Source organism: Tinamus guttatus, unplaced genomic scaffold (assembly GCF_059628265.1).
Source record: "Tinamus guttatus ecotype Peru unplaced genomic scaffold, ASM5962826v1 Tinamus_guttatus_pri_ptg000199l, whole genome shotgun sequence".
NCBI classification, from domain to species: domain Eukaryota; kingdom Metazoa; phylum Chordata; class Aves; order Tinamiformes; family Tinamidae; genus Tinamus; species Tinamus guttatus.
The window spans coordinates 283,968-301,002 of record NW_028288733.1 but is presented as its reverse complement, the minus strand read 5'-3'; the positions used below and the strand labels follow the sequence as shown (position 1 = coordinate 301,002).

At 45.9% G+C, this 17,035-nt stretch overlaps 1 protein-coding gene across 1 annotated transcript in view; it reads right to left on the bottom strand.

Annotated features, from left to right (window-relative positions):
• Window positions 1-6,711: 6,711 nt before the first annotated feature.
• The window catches only part of MARCHF3 (membrane associated ring-CH-type finger 3), a 69,153-nt gene continuing 58,829 nt past the window's right edge, over window positions 6,712-17,035 (bottom strand). The window contains exons 4-5 of the mRNA XM_088523964.1: window positions 9,853-10,062; window positions 6,712-6,864 (exon numbers count right to left, since the gene is read on the bottom strand). Of these exons, the coding sequence (XP_088380090.1) occupies window positions 6,712-6,864; window positions 9,853-10,062 (363 nt within the window). The remainder of the gene's footprint in view (window positions 6,865-9,852; window positions 10,063-17,035) is intronic.

The window sequence follows — 17,035 nt, the reverse complement described above, 5'->3', positions numbered from 1 at the left end:
ACTATCTGCCTGTGTCATTAGGGTTTGTAGCAGCACAAGGTGAGAGGTTTGGCTTAGGGTGATGTGGGTGGAGCAGGGATGAGTGGGATTGCTTCTTCAGGCAATAATGCTGGTTTGAATAACTGCATTAAACCACTTGGTTCATTTCCTTACATTATTTTTCTGTGTAGTGTAAATATCTTTATCACTTCCGTATGCTAATATGCTTTGAGTTATTTCTGAAGGTTAACAGCTTTCTGTTAGTTGTGATCTCAGAGATGTATAGCATACCCGTCTCAACGGAGCACTCTTCCTTATTTGTTGCTGTCAGAAACTGTTAATTCCATTCCTTGTTTGTTGTTGTTAAAACTAATGGCAGAAACTAGTAATGCATTCCAGTAAAGGCCTGACCAAGCCCTTGAAGACTGTCATCACTGATTGGGGGCACTGTTTTGCATGTAGTCATTACTTGCAATCTTGATTCATGATAAGGGAAGAGCTGTATAATCACTGTTCTCAGCACTAGATTTTGTAGAGACTCTGTTTTGTGACCAGAGGATTATGCAAAGTGCTGTAACTGTCTCCCAACTGAACAGGTAGGTAGGAGCTACTAGTTGAGCACTTCTGGATGAGTTGTTGTGAATATTTTGGTAATCAGTACTCTTGTGATGGATGCTGAAGGGAAAAATAGAGAGGTGATGCTGCTGTTACAAGTATTTCTGTAAACTAGCATCAGTTGTTAGTAAATAATTATAATTGACTCTTCTGTTCTGTGTGCTGCTAATCTTTAGGGTGAAACATCCTACCACAAGATGGAGATCTCGCTATTAAACGTCCTGCATTTTCCAACTAGTTCTATAATAACTATTGAAAGTTTCTGCTTCATAGAATTTTTTCCATTCAGTTTTCTGCTCCTTCCCATAGCAAAGTCCAGAAGTGCAGGGTAATGTGCATTGCCATGCAGTGACACTGTATGCAGCAAATGTAAATTTGATTTTTGTGGGAATACCCACTCACATACAACATCTGTAGGAATTCTTTCTTCTCCAAGTTCAGAGTTACATTCACTCTGGTTGTCACCATTACTGCTTTAATATGTATACCCTTCTGGGTGAGAGAAAAAGCAGGATGATGGATTGGGTAAAGGAATCTGACCACTGAAAAACAAGCCATTATCTGCACTCAAATGGTATGTAAAATGTTTCTTCGCTGTTTTCTGAAGATGTTACTCAGATAATGAGCCAGGGAAGAAGCAGTGTGCTAGTGAGCTGTGTAGGCTCATTCAGCTTGTGGTGAAAATTTTGATGTGGCTTCTTACTGATTTTATTGTAGTATGTGAAGAGGTAAATTCAGACCTTTCCAGAGTTCACACTTCTCAACAGATAAAAGTTATCCTGGCAGATGAGATGAAAATGCTTTAGTTACTTGCTACATACTGCACATCGAATATTTGTCTCCTAAAATACACTGATTCCTGTGAAAACCAGAATAACAGCTGGTTTTGGTAGTAGCCGGTTTGGTTTGTGGCCTTGGCCTTGTGTTCTGAACGCTTCTGAGGCAAGTTCGCATGTTTCTGTCCGCTGATCTTCGGTTAGTGGGAGCTCCAGTCGGGCTTTGTTCACAGCAAACTTTTAAAGTGTGTCCTGTGATTACACAGGGAAGTGATTAATCAATTGCAATGTGATCATCTGCAGCTCTGTGCTGCTAGTTCCCTCATGTCTCTGACCTTCCTCCTCCAGCTACGTTTACCTGTCCAAGCAGACAGCAAAAGATAGAGATATTAATAGCTGACTATATGCAACTACTCTTCCTGTTTGATAGGTGTTACTGAGTCCCTTGTCTAGTTCTGTAAAAGGAACAGTGATGTTTTAATATCAGTCTTAATCTTCAGGAGACTTCTTCAAATATCAGAATATCATTTTGAATAACTAGTTAGAAGAGTGTTTTGGGAGTGAAAAAGGTGCTCTGTGAGAAACTCCAGATCTGGGTAGTCCAAGCTCCAAATCTGGGTATGAATATAAAACATGTTTTATATTCATACCATTCCAAGTGGGATTACTTACATGGTGGGTAAGTCCAGTTTCCTCTATATGTTTGTATAAATACAGGATGTTTTGTGCTCTGTGTGACCATCTCTGAAGAAAGTTATATTTGGTGAGATCAGTAAAGGAGCATTTCAGCTCCTTTTTTTAAACCACTTGTGTGATGAGTTTCATTTTCCTCTACTAATCTGTTAATTTTTGGCTCTTTACCTTTCATAGCTGTAGCCTGCCTGTTTTTATGGACAGAAAAGATTACTGGGAATCTGACTTTCTCGCCAGTAAAAATTATGGAATAATACTGCAGCCAACATGGGTTTTCTGTGTAATGTTAAACATTGAAGAAAACCTTTTGAAAATAGTGTGTTTTGGTAGTCTTCGTAATGGAAAGCAGTAGATAGAATGCCAATGTAGATTAACCTTTTTAGCAAGTTTTATTATAAAAATATCTAGTACAATTATGTTAGAGTTGGTTCTGTATCTTTTAAATATCCAAGGGAGGTAAAATTGTTTTGTAGCATAGCCAAAATGAGGCCAAGGAGGTCAACAGCAAGAAATTGGTAAGATTTTGAAGCAAACACTCAACTTTGCAGCTGTTGAGAGATGTAACTTTTTTGACTTCGAAGACTCTTTCTTGCTGCTCTCTTTGAAAACTGGGGTGATTAGAAATTCGTTGGCACAGAAGCAGTGGGCAGGGGGTGCTGCATCACCTCTGTCACACAGTACAAATACTGCAGGCTGGCTTGCTCTAAGGGCCTGTTAGGTGCTTAAAGCTACAGCCCTCAGTTGTACATTTTGAAAATCCTAATACTCTTTAAAGGTCTTCAGAATGCTTTTGAATACCATGAACCAGTGTTTGTCAATAAAATAAGTAATACTCCATTCTGCCTGTAGGGAAAATTTTTGTTTAATTAAGCAGCTGTGTTAAGTAGAGCTTAGTCTCATAAACAGTAACTGAGGAGGAGTTTAATAATTAAATGGTGTTATTCTGTAAACTTACCTTCATTTGAAAGGGAAGGTTTTAGACTTTTAAAAATACCTTTCCTATCATACTCTGGTTGCAGCTCTCTGGTCACCTTTGTGACATCAAGGCCAGTTATGTGCGTGGCCCATGACTCATGAACTAAAATGTCAAATGACTCTGCATGATTTTCTATTATACAACGGGTGCAAAGTGATTTTTAATGAATCAAATCTAAATGATAGTTCAAATCTGCAGATGACAGAATTATAAATAGTGGAGCATAAAAGCCTGAGGGCTGTTCTTACTACTCATGCAGTGACCTCCTTCTAGTTGAAGGGAGGTCTGCTGTAATCTCTGAAAACTCACTTAGGTTCTTCCACGTTGATTTCTTGCCTCCATTGCCGGTTACATTTCACCCATTTTCCAAGGGAGAAACCATTACGCTGCTGCTTCCTCTTTTTCAGTCATTGCACTAGAAATTTAAGGAATCAATCAGCCTTCTGACTTTGTATCTTTTTGCTGTTCACCACCACTCTCTTTAGCAAATAGAGTTTTACCCTGACTTGAGTTTTTCTTGCTTGTTGTTTTACATGATATGATAGACTAAGCTGTGAGGGCTTGCTCATGTCATTAATACTGAGTTGTACGGGTCTCTGTGTGGCCAGTGCTGCGCACATCGGGTGGCAGTCTTCACCATTAGCAGGATGTGAAAGAAGGGAACAGAACTGCATTACATCTATTGCTTTTTCTTTCTTTTATTTCTTTAGCATTTTCAGTTCCAGATAGTGCATGCTAACTTTCTCTAGCATTTCTCGTATGGAAAAAGAGTGTAAATGTCAAGACCAGATGCATGAGAAGAAAGAATAGGGAAAGACTGAGCTTAAAAAAGAAAGCTCTCCTATCTTTTCATTAGTTAAAGACTTCCCAGTTAAGCAAAAATAAGTTAAGGGGGGCAGGCTAACAAAGATGTCATTGTCTTGCCAGGAGTTTGCTTGCTGTAACTAGTACTGCAGTTAATTAATTGTTTCTTACATCTATTTAGAAGGAGGGTAAAAAAAGCAGACTGCTATTTCTGTTGCAGCTTCCTAGTTGTAAAATTGCTAATCCAAATTTGGATGTGGTAAAGCAAGAATAACAGCAGCTAGTGGAAGGAAAAGCAATACTGACCTGGAGGAGCCTTATTTCTGCTAGGTCCTTGATTTGGCGTAGTAGTGGCAATAAGATGTCAGCATAACCCGTCTTCCTGTTCTTGTGTTTTAGAAAAAAACAGGAGCTTGAGGTATGCTACTTTTTTTCATGGGTATAATGCAAAAAGGTAAGTGTATGGTTGGGCAGGAGCTATTCCAGAAAATGCACGGGAGACTGGTGCTGGTGGCTTTGGCAGCAAGTTCTGCTCGAGGGAACCAGAGCACGAAGGTACCTGCTTCACTGGGCTGCATTTTCCACCTGTCTGCTGGAGGGTGCTGCCTGCTGCATCCACATGGTAAGCAGAAACAAAATTGGAACCAACAGAGCAGCTGGGCCGAGTGACCCTGCTAATCTGTACAGAGATGACTTGTAACTTGACTGCAACACTGGTTCCTTGTTAATCCTTGAGTTCTGTTCTCTTTTTCTTTTTCCATGAAACAAAACCATGGCTGTGACTCAACTCTGACATTTCTTCCATGGCACATAGCTTTTTGGGATGCAGAAATAGCAATGGGGTTTTAAAGGACGCTTCCCTAAAGCAAACATGGAGGCTTTAAAGGGTTGGCTCCTAGGATGACAGTGCTCTGACCCAGTTAGACATGCTTTATTTCTGGGCTAGCAGATTTTCTTTTAACCTGGGCATCTCACCTGATGTGCATTTCTTTTGTCCTCTCTCCAGAGGGCTACTTTTCTTTGGAAAGAGGATGAAAAGGCACTACAGGGTTTAGGCCATCACAAAGCTTGTGATGTCTTCAGATATCCAGGCCTTCAGGTTTTTGCTGCTGCACTTTTATTCTGGAAGAGAAGCAGGTGGCTGCTGTCAAGCATGCGACCAGCTCCTGGCCATGCAGACCAACGAGTGCAGCCTGGCAGGCGCTCGGCTTTCCTGCACAGGGGCTGATGGTGCCTCGCTGCGAAAATGCGGTTTCGTGTCTGAACAGAGCAGCTGCCACTCCATGGAGATGGTTCATTCCTGCAGCCCCACGGAACTGACGGCCCCAGAGAATATGGTTACATTGCCCGTGTGGATGCCCACAGCTTAAGGAGGCTAAGGGCTTGCTTATGGGTAGTACACTTTTTCTTCCCTAGAGCTCAGCACTAAATAAGCCCTTGCCTGATGGGAAACACACACATTACCTTTACCTGTCCAATTTATAAATTGTTTTATATCAAATTTAAATCAAATTACCCTTGTTGCTCTGAGCTCCTTGTATTTTCTCAGTTCCTCCATGCCTTGGGAAACATAGTACACAATGTCATAACCATCTACTCTGGGGGGGAAAGTAAATGTATGTGTGTGTGTGTATACCCACATATATATATATATATTTATGTGTATGTGTAGTATGTATTGGAAGAGACTAGATATCACTTGCTGATTTTAGCAGCATTTGCTGATAGAACTTAGTATTGTTGTATAAAAAGAGTCCACGTCTCCTCTGAGAGCCAAAAATCTGAATGAATTGGTGTGAAGACAAAGGGGAAACAGATAATGCCACCTAGGAATAAAACTGAATGTGGTCACAATAGTGGGCTGTGTTGTACATTTTCAAAGAGTCGTAGTCTCAGTGCCAGAATGAAAGGGCAGGGCCTATGTGCACGCAGCTAAATCTACTTGTCAAACTGGAACTTCAGCGGCTTTAAAGTGATGCTAATTATAATGCAAGGCAAGTTCCTGCTTCCTAAGACATGACTACTGATCCCATTCATTATGTATGCAGAGGTTGCCTTGCAAAATTAATTTATACAACGAGAGTTAAATTCTGCTTGATATAAAAAAGGCAGTGAACTGGCCAAGTGCTAACCCACACCAGTAGGGCTTCAGTGCAGAATGAGATGCCTAAGTTGATACATCTGTCCAATTTTTTTTTTCCCTTTTTCCCCTGAGCATTACTTAATAAAGCACTTTGGGGCAGGAAGATCATTGTAACTTGTAACATGGCATTTGTTGTTCTCGCACATTTCAAACATCGCTGGAGAGTTTTCCTAATGAACCTTCCCTACCAAGCAAGAAACAGGAGACTGTTTTCCAGTCACTTGATAGTGTTTAAATAATATGCCAATTTGTAGAATTCGTCCATTAAAAAGGTATTTTAATAGTCCAAGATAACTGTATAAAAGATTCTTAAAACTGGGTGTGCATAGATAAAAGGTAATGTCATCACCGTGATTCAGGGGGAAAAAAAAAGAAGTTCTGGCTGCTGTCTAAAGAAAATACGGTAGGAGCACTAAATGATGAACAAAAAGCACTTTTCTCACTTGTTTTGCATTGTTAATCATCATAGTTTTAATATTTTTAAACAATAATAAAAAAGTCTGCATCGCTCGGTGATGCAAGTATTGACAGGAGTTTGTAGAATTCCATACAGTATCTGCTAAATAAACACGTTTGGCAGCTTAGCAAATATCATATGATTGCAGCATCCATGATTTGAATTAAAACAGTGATTCTTTTTTTCTTATTTGTTTTTTTTCCCCTTTTCACTCCTTAGAGTCTGTAGGCGGGAGCAGCAGGCCCCGGGGCGGCGCGCGCGGCGCCGCTCACACAATGGTCTCCTTGGAGTTCCTCTTGAGGGGCCGCAGCCCCGGCGGCGCCTGCGGCGCGGCGGCGGCCGCCCTGGGCGCCAGCAGGATCACGCGCTGGTTGCTGCGGCGCCACTCGTTGTAGAGCCGGCAGTGGTAGCGGAACGACACCTGCGAGGACACAACACGCGGGGCCCTCAGCGCGGCTGCTCAGTGGCCGCCATGAGGAGACGCGGCTGCTCCGGGCCTCCTGGGGCTGCTCCGGGCCTCCTGGGGCTGTCCCGTGGCCTCCTGGGGCTGCCCCTGGCCTCCTGGGGCTGTCCTGCTGCCCTCCTGCGGCTGCCCGCTGCTCCTTCCCTCCTTGTTGCGGGAGGAACCGTCCATGCTGGTGTCTTTGCCCCCAGCGTGCAGCACTGGCAGCTGCCCACGGCCAGGTGAGCCCGCAGCGCTGTCATGCTGCGAGCCCCTACACGTAACGTAACGGGATCCATGGGGAAAGCGTGTGGGTAGCTTAAAGGCACTGCTGTGCTTGTACCAGGAAGGGGAAAAAAGAACAGGAGCGACAGGCATGCCTCCTCTACCTTGTGATGTCTTACTGCTGAATCAATCTCCTTCATGGAGATGCATCAAGGTGAGCGTGAGCCACCTGCTAAGGTGTGCTTCATTACCACAACCCCCCAGATTAGCTTGACGTGTGTATATATATATATGTATTTTCTTTTGCTGAAACTTTACGTAGCTGCCTGCCCTTAAAGAGGGGACCCTACAGAGCTGCTGCTCACGAAGCTGTTGCCCAGAGAGCCCCTTAGGGAGAAGGATCACTTTGCCCACCTTCCATCCCCAAGGAACAAGCGCCTGCACCTCCCTCTCCACGCAGCATCCCAAACGCAGGAGCCTGGGATAGCCCTCTGGAAAAGGCCCTGCAGTGCCAGCAGAAACTCAGTGAGGTGCTGGCAAGGGGGGCGAGCTGGCTGGAGACGGTGCCTTGTAAAACACAGCGCCTGTTGCTGAGGAGCCCAGGCGCGGGTTTAGTTTCTGAGCAGCATCAGATGTTGGGCCAGGCTCAAGCTGTCTGCTCGCTGAAGCCACCGACAGAACACCCTGACTGAGCATGACAACTTGTTCACAGCAGCCCTTGCCCGAAGGCACCTCTGAGTGGTGTCAGCTCCTGAACTGCAGTGGTTATTCCCATAAGCTGGCGCTCTGGGCGAGAAACCCTCCCTGCTGCAGAGCCCAGCTTTACCTGGCTCCTTGTTCCCCTGGACAACAGCACCGCAGGGATAGAGGCTCTTGCATGTTTTGTGCATCCCCTGGGGCAAGTTTTAACCAGCTCCTGCTTTCTATAGGAAGCCTGTTGTGCTCCAACCCCTGCCTTGGTCCTGAAGAAGTCAGAATTGCACTGTGTGCAAGTTTAAATCAGTGAAAAGTGGAGTTTTGGCTTAGATAGAAACCCAAGGTGTTTGAGGCCTGAAGCTTTTTTTAGCGCTAACAACTGTGTTTTTTTTTTCTTTTTTTGTATATAGATCAATTATAATAATAAATACACAGAAAAAGCAACAGTATGTTGGGGAGAACCTGGCTGTTTTATGGGAAGAGATAAAATAGCCTATTTGTTAAAAACAGCATGTCTCCCATTTTCTGCTCACTGGGGCACTGTGGTATATGAACAACCCAAATGCTAGCTTATACCTTCAGAGAATATTACCTGATTTATTGGAAGCAAAACGAAACTGTAGTTTTCTTATTTTCTCACTACCTAAAAGAGCATTATATCACATTATGTGCAATGGCTTCCTCAGCACTGGATATATCCTCCATAGTATATACGCAGTACGTATAACTAAACCCACCAGCCCTGCACGCCCAGCAGTGGTGCTTGGGCATTGGACAGTGTGAACATGCTGGGTGGCCTCTGGTTTTAAGATGGCTATGTGTTAAGCAAGGTTGTGTAAGTCACCTCGAGGCCCTGAAGGCCATGTCTACACACTTAGTGCCCTGGAAAACCCAAGCGCTGCCTCACTGCTGAAGTAAAAAGTCCTGCTGTTAACAGCAAAGTGAGGCTGATTTTTACGAAAAACAGAAGCAGTAGCAAAGCAAGCGAACCAAAAATCAACAACCACCTAAAAATATCTCCAGATCTGCAGGAAGCTGAGGCAAGAATTCCGGACTTTCACTTTTTTTTTTTTTTTTTTTGCGTACTACTCAAAAAAACCCAAAGTCCTCCAGAGACGAGACAGGGCTGCACTGTTGAGAAAGAAGCGAATGCAGCAGTACCACCCACAGCTGCCTTGAAGCTAGCACGAGGCTGAGATTTCCTGCTCTGGGGCAGCTCCTGGGCTGGGGCAGCTCTGCCTACACAGATCTCAGCACCCCTTTCCCCGGCGCGCGGATCCCAACCTGCTGGAAGGGGTTGTGCTGCGCCACGTGCAGCCGCACAGGCTGGGTCGCGCGTTGCTGCTCGCGCCGGCTCGGCTGCGCGTGCATCGCTGCGCTCCCAGCCTGCGTCTGCCCTTCCTTTCCCCTCCCTCGCTAAGGGTTACCCTTGGGGCCACTTGGGAGTGTTGATGAACAGCTAGATTGTGGCTCGATAAAACACTTTTAAATCCGTGCTCGGCCCGCAGATGACAGCATGCCGGGCTGTATGGCGGGAATAACGCAGCTCTTCCGTCAGGATGACCGATGGAAAAAGTGGAGCTATGTTTCTGCAGCCCTGGGTGTGTAGCATGCTCTGCCACAGCTTCCCCATGCAATCACAAATACCAGGAACATGGAAAATACATCCTGATAAAGAGATTCACACCCAAAATCAGCATTTTTGAAACTGTTAAACTAGCCAGATGTTGGACTGGAGAAAAATCCAGCTCCTCTGTGGGAGCCAGGTTATCCATGTAAGGCTTTCTCCCTGCACCGTACCCTCACTTTCGGCAAAATATTTTTTGTGATAACTCTGGGACGGGGGCTGAGAGGCCAGCTGAATTTCTGGACTTCCAGAGAGCTTAATTGGTGTGGAAACGAGAGGCAGAACGGACCACAAATACAAGCGACAATCGCCATAGGTCGGTGCCCCCGCTGCACCGCGCTCTGCGGCAGAAGTATGCTTTCCTTCCTGCCTTCCTCCCTCCCTCATTCCAGAGAGCTAAAAAGAAAAGCCATACTTACGAGGGTCCAAAAGAGGTAAATAGTGAAGAGTGCGACAGTGAGTGCAATGAGGCCGACGGCTTCCAGCCTACTACTAAAGTGCAGGTGGTCCACTGCTCCCCGCAGGCACAGCCAGCCCGAGATGGTCGCCAGCGGCGTTATGAACAAGAAGCACACCATGTCTCCAAAGAGGGTCCGCTTCTCGTGCTGCGGGCCCGGGTTCCTCAGCCACTGCGGGCGAAACGGAGACGAGAGCAGCATCAGCACGGGAGCAAGCAACGCGCTGCTTCCGCACGGTGAGGCGTTACCCCGGAAAGGGCTGCCGCAGCGTTTCACACCTTCCCCTCCTGGATCATGCACCCTTCTGCCAGCTTGAAAGCACAAGCAATACCTTTGTTCACGCTATGCACCCCTTTTTAAGATTTTCTGCAACTCACTCAGTGTCAAAACCCCTTTTTATCTTGCTTTCGGCCCCTCCCCTACAAGCAGCTTCGAATGCAGGCATGGCTACTCCTATTACGAGGGTGTTAATCTTGCAGACCTGCGTGCCTGCACATCAGCTGCTGAAGGGAAGGTTGACTGAGCAGCTAGGGGCCAGCGTGCCCATTTCTATAAACAGGAATTTAGACAGCAGAGGTGAAAGCAGTTCAGCCTACAACAGTACACCGAGGCCTTTTAATACAAAACTTCATCACTCAAGTCAATGTTTAAACTGGAGAGCTACCAAGCCAGGCAACTTTTGCCAAGGCAAGCTGGAGGAGTCAGTCAAAACCACGTTTTGTGACTGCTGCAGCATTGTTTGATTTTATCTTTTCTTGCAGTCAGTATTGCCTACGACAGCAAATATTTCTGTGCCAGGGCAGCTGGAAGCCTGTGGCCGTACCAGGTTCTCCTGTACCTGGTTCTCCAGCGACTGAGGACAAACATGTCCCATGCAGCACAGGATGGCGCCTGGCCTGCAGAGCTCGCAGCTGGGCCGAGGAGGCAAAGCTGGGCACGGGACGTGAGGCAGAGCCATGTGCCAGCCCTCAGGCTGCTCCTGGCTCGGAGGCAATGCCAGGAGGGGCGCACAGCCACGCTGCCGCGGGTGCCGCGTTCGCTGCCTGTCGCTGGGGCCGCAGGCAGAGAGGCGGCGGCAGCTCCGTGCCAAGCGGAGCCCGGCGCGGCTCCTGCATCTCTGGCAGGCTGCAGGAGAGGCTGCTGGGCCTCGGAGGACTCGTGTTCCCCAGGGAGCCGGGGGCCCTGCGGCAGCCCAGGGCCTGCGGCCTACGCGGTGTTCCCGCCTGTGCGCTCCTCCCAGCATGTGGATGTGGCAGCAGGAGAAGTGTCTTCCAGGCCCCCAGAGTATGGATGGGAGGCAGCTCTCCATCCCTTCTTCCCTACAGGGTTGCAGGAACGACCAGGGGAAAAGCAGGACTCAGCAACTCAAAAGGGGAAGGCGAGGGAAAGAGCCTTGTGCAGGGTGATGAGCATTTCTCATCCAGCCCTCCTACCCCTCCATTATTTTCAAAAACTGCCTTGTCTTTTTGTACTTCTCCTGCTCTGCTGAAGCAAACATGGTGTTTATCTGTCTGCCTTAATCTGAGGCGAAACACCAGTCAAGTTAGCGAGGGCCACCAGGAACAAGCGGCTACGTGTTCTCCCCTGGCAGTAGCAGAAGGAAACAAATGGGCAGACAGGTTTTCTTCAGCCGCACCTTCTCTTTCCCATGGAAATAGTGAATTGTCTACCTCATAGGGTTTCTGCAAGGTTTCATTACAACGGGGTAACTTGCAGCCTAAGATCCATTTTCACGTATGATTTGGGAATTTAGGAGAACAGAAAAATATATTTATAAATGATTTTCAGCCGAATGCAGGCTTTTAAGTTGCTAAGCGCTTCAAAAATCCCATGCCAGTGCAAAGCCATTTTCATAGCTTCATAACTACCATGTGCTACTGAGAATTACTTCAGCAAGAGCTATAGGGTAAAAGATTGCTAACCAGGGAGATGCAATGTTGGTTTGCCGTCCTTTCTCCCAGCAGTGTCTTAGCCTCAAGATTATTTAAAACACCAGAATACTGGGGTAGAGCTTATACAAAATATGGAGGCTTAGATTGCATTGGAACAGGTTTTGAATTTGTTGTGACTTTGTGGAAAACATTGCAAAGTCACCTGTGCAAGGCTCACACCACTTTGGGAGGTTTTACTCTATTTACTTAAAAACCCTCTCAGGGGTGCCTCCACATCAGTTCCAGCTTGTATTTGGTTGCTTCTAGCCATGACTGATTGCAACCTTGACATCATTCAATTTCCATGAATCCCTGTAATGAGAAACCTCCGGAAAAATGAGAGGAACAGAAAGTGCCTGGTAGCTGGGATTATGCTTGTAAAGGTGATTGTCTAAAGGTTTTGCAGAAAGTATTTGTTTAAAAGGTGACCCACAAGAGAACTGCTGAGCACCAGCACTTCTCCCAGTCTCAGTGGGAACTGCAGGTACTCACCACTTAGCCCCTAAAACGCTAAATATCTCCTTGTAGAGCTCAGCACCAGAGGGCACCGTCCCCCCCCACCCCCCATCAATGGGGCGGCGAGGGAGGCCCTGTGCTGTCTCCAGCTCCCTTTATTGGAGCAAGGCAGGTGTTAGATGTGGCCAGGAGAGATAACAGAAGAATTAAATAATGGATAAAAAATAAACAAACAAAAACCACTCTGCAGTCTAACCTGGCAGGCTGGGGAAATCTCATTAGCCAGCTCTGAAACAGAAGTCAAAAGCAATGAGTAAGTAATTTCAGTAGCTGTCGGAATTTCAGTCACCATGTGGATTTTTCCTCCTGATGGAGCACACGAGTATTTCTAAGTATGCTTCTGCTTAGGCCCTGAGTTCTAGATTTTGCTTTGAAATGTGCACTATCAAGCCCCTTGAGAGCAAAAGGCAGGTCAGAGACTCCGTGTGCGGAGCCGTGATGCGCGGGGCGCGGAGCAGGACGCCGAGCGCGGAGCCGCGGCATCGCTGCGGGATGAGGGATGTGTGAGCACGGGGACACCAGGAGCGAGCAGGAAAGCCAAGCGCCCCCATTGCATGAGGAGATGAGAGAGCGTGACTCCTTCATCCCAGCCAAACCATCCCCCAGGCAGGGGACACCTGACAGGGGGCATCCATGAAGGAGAAGTGCTACTTAAGGTAATGGATAACGTTGTCTTGGGAGCAAAGCCAACGGGTTTTAATAACTGTCTGCAAATAAATGTAGGGTGAATGTAGGCCAAGAAGAAATTCTGAGCTGTCAGAGAGGATCCAGTCCTGGAGCAGCCTCCTGAGAGGTGCAGGAGGGGAAGCTCACCAGAGCTGACACCCTTTTAAGACAGAGCTTGCTTAAATTTTGCAGGAGATTTTGACACCCTGCATCTGACAGCAGCAAACACCCTTAGCGCACCCGAGGCTCCCACGTCTCACTTGATGTCACATATAACGCGCCCAGAAGGATTTGTTGCAGTTACTTTGCCGAGCAGAGTTGAATTAAAATGATTAGCTACTGCAGAAAGATTAAGTTGAACTTCTGATCTTCATCAGAGGGTCTCTGTACATATTTCAGCTGAACACAAACTCCAGCACTCAAGAATTTAAGGTGGATTTGTGACAGTCCCTGGGGGGATTTTTGGTTTACCCACCAGTTAATGGATACAGATCTGAATCTGATATAATTCCAACCCGAAGCTTAACCTGCTATTTAAAAGCTGCACGTGCCACCAGATCTACACAACTGCCCCAAATCCCCTTCCACTGTGAATACGCTGAAATGCTTTCTGGATGTCCTCAAACAGTTTGGAATTACTGAGCCCTGGAATGCAAGCGAATGGGCTCAGATTCCGTCCTGGGGGCGGCAGCCTGTGGAGCGACTCCGCCAGGAGCGAGACGGGCTGAGCTGCTCTGCAGTGCCTGTTGGAGGCACAGGGTCTCCCACACGGAGAAGGGAAGAGTCCCTGGATGCCACCAGGCCTTGGAGTGGCTTCCACGAGGAATTTCCCAAGCCAAAACAAAAAGAGCGGCCAGCAGAGAGCCACTGTAAAAGCACCTCTGGATTTATGAACTCTTAACTCAAACCACTTCGCTCTTGCCAAAGGCCAGGTCCTGGGAGCACTTACCTCACAGGTCTAACTTCCATTAGATGACTCACAAAAACTCAGTAACGTGCGAGTGTACTATTTTCCGGGTCAAATCATAAGGCCGCTACCAGTTTCTGCTGGAAAGACCTTTGTTAATTCTATACATTTTGCTCGGAAAATTGATTTTATGTAACTCTTGCCTGAGTTATTCCATTAGCAAAGGACATCCTGCAGACTATGAAGAAAATCATTCACGCTGATTTTTCCTTACGGTATCTGCACAGTGGCCCAGTATGAAATGGCCAGGCTGGTGGTGCAGACTTGCAGGAACTGCCTTCCCTAAGTTTATTTCCCTTTGAGCTAAAAACAGCTTATCACACATCAAACTTTTATCAGTTCATTTCATTCTTTTCATGTGGACAGCTTTGCAGCGATGCTTGATGAAAACACTTGGTAAATAAGCAAAACAGCCAGCAAATATTAGTGGTTCTGGCTTCACTCCTGCAACGACCTATGGGTGCTTTTTGCCTTCAGCCTGAAAGAAGGAAAGAGTAATATTGGCCATGTTTTTGAGAGCATTTCTCTTGATGAATGACTTCTTTTTGGTTTATTTACCAAAGAAGCAAACGATAGCTGAACAGGTAGCTTGGATCGAATACTTTCTTACTTGAAACATTTACCTTAATCTTTTTTTTTTTACTCTTTGAAAAGTTTTGAGACTGTTTGCCTATACACGATTGCAAATAAAAGCCTGTGGGACTGGAATAGTAGGTAGGCTTGTTTCCAGGGCAATGAAACATTCTGGAAATTAATTTCTAGGTTAATGTTTCTTTTTCCAGAGAAAACAAACATTTGACAGTTACTCTTCAGCTGACTTGAAAAAATATTCATTTGGGGGTTTTCCTGGCTAGATCAAAAATGGAATCACTGGCACAGCGTTACCGTTTTCCATGGGGCTGCTTTTAGAAAGGGCAGAGTGATGCTGACTGGGATGTTCCCTTCCTTCTAGCCATGCAGTGCGGCCTCTTCACAACCAGCTCTGCACCTCACCCTTATTTTAAGTAAGGTTTCACGGAATGTTTTAACTGTTGATGCATGCATGAGCCAAGGTTACTTTTTTTTAAAATAGCAAAAGAATTTCATTTGCAAGTCTTTAGACTCTTGCAGAGAGAACAGAATTGTTCATTATCAAGGCAGTGTAAGATTTTTTTCTTTTAAGATTTCTTTTTCTTGTAGTTTTGTAAGAAAGACGAATAAACTGCAGTTCAGGTAGTAGAAAAGCCTTGGTTGTAACCGATAAGCAAGCAGGGCACTGCAGGCCCTGCTGCTCTCAGACCATGGCTGGTGCCGCAGCCCATTTAACGTTTAAAATCAGGATTGATAATCATCCAGCAGTGAGAACAAACAACAAATGTTGCAAAGTTGTGCCTTAAAATCGGCAAAATTTCTTGCAGCCTCAAATAAATAATATTGTACCCTCTAACACTATTGTGGCAACAGTAACATTCTTACTATTCAAATTTCCTATTGTGCACTCTTATTTTATATTTCAGGTTAATACTTGTAACGCATAAAATATTTCAAGCTGTGCCAAGAAGATGTGTTTTGGGGTATTTTTTGGATGCTAGGGGAAAAACAATATTTCCTTTTATCTGTATTTCTGGCATAGCCACTGTTCTATTTTGGATGCTGCTATTTGCACTTAGGCAGACAAAAGTAAGCATTTGGGAAAATCACTCGACAAAAAAAAAGGTTTTGCATTTTAAATCAAAAGTAAGGTAGACCTGCTATTTGCAACATGTATTTCATAACGTTGCCAAAGTCCTGATCTTGAGATCTGATGAGTGGGAAATAGAGGGATAGTTAACAAAAACCCTCCCAAAAGGCAAAAACACAACACAGCTTTTCACTTTTGCCCTTATTTCCCTGGATAAAAAAGCCTTTGACCCCAGATGAATGGAAATGTTACTGGCAGGACAGAGCTGATGATAACGTGTTCTGCATTACAGACTCATGATCTCCAAGGGAAAGGCATCAATACTGTTATTTAAAACATAAATAACTGTACCTTTGAAGAACTACAGTACCTTCTCTCCGTCTTAATAGTCTTTGAAGAACTGCATTTGGCCTCTTCCAGAGCCTCTCTTTTCTCTCTGATTGCTCAGTTACTTTCCTCTGGGAGCTTTCCTCGAGAGACTTTTCCTCCTTGCCTTTTGGCCCTTTACATTTGGGAAGGAGGGGTGTTGATGTAAGGGTTTGGTCCCACAGCCTCTTCTCATCTAAGTAGTTTGTGCCTTTCTTCCACAAGTTGTTATTTTGACTTGGTTTGTTTTGTTCATATGCTCCCTCTACACTTGTTTGTATTTCTCACTATGAGAAAGACTTGTGCTTGTAAGAAAAAGTCAAGGACTAGAGAAAACTGTTCTGTAACACTAAAGGAACCATGTTGCCTCTCTTTAAGGGAGGCAAAGCTTGTTTGGGTCTCTGGGTTATTCCCTGTTTGAATAAATGTGTTCTGGTCCTCTGAGTACAAAATGACAGCTTCTTAAGCAGGTTATGTTTTCAGAGCTGTATCTATCTCCAGTGGGGTTAATTATTGTTTCCCCTTGTAGCACTTTCTCTAAAAGGCCAGCATTTCTCCCAGAGCTCCGCTTTGCTCCAGGCCTCCAGGGGACAGCCCGGGCCGTGTGGCAGCGCTGCGCACCGCGCAGGCGGCCCTCTGGGCGCTCCTGGATAACGCGCCTCGCGGTGGTTCCCTCTATTTCCCAGCCACCCCTAATTCGCCCATTTTGTGGATGCTTTCTCCATCGCTAGGTCCCTGTGCTCCACTCCCCCCTTCGGAACGAGCACGGATTCCCACTTGGCAGCAGGTCCCCTTGTTGCCTGCTCCCCTTCCCGGCTGCAGCGCCTGCAGGCTCCTGCGCTTCCCACACAGGTGCCGAGGCACTGCCGGCCCGCAGGCCTCGGGAGCCCTCCTGCCTCCCTTTATGCCACGTTGCTGCAGCGGTCTAACATGAGCAGCTTACCCTACTGGGTATTGACAGAGAGAAAGCAGCCCTTGTGCTTCAGTGTTGGGCTTCTGGATGTTTTAAACTGCAATGCAAGCCTTTCCTAATAATGT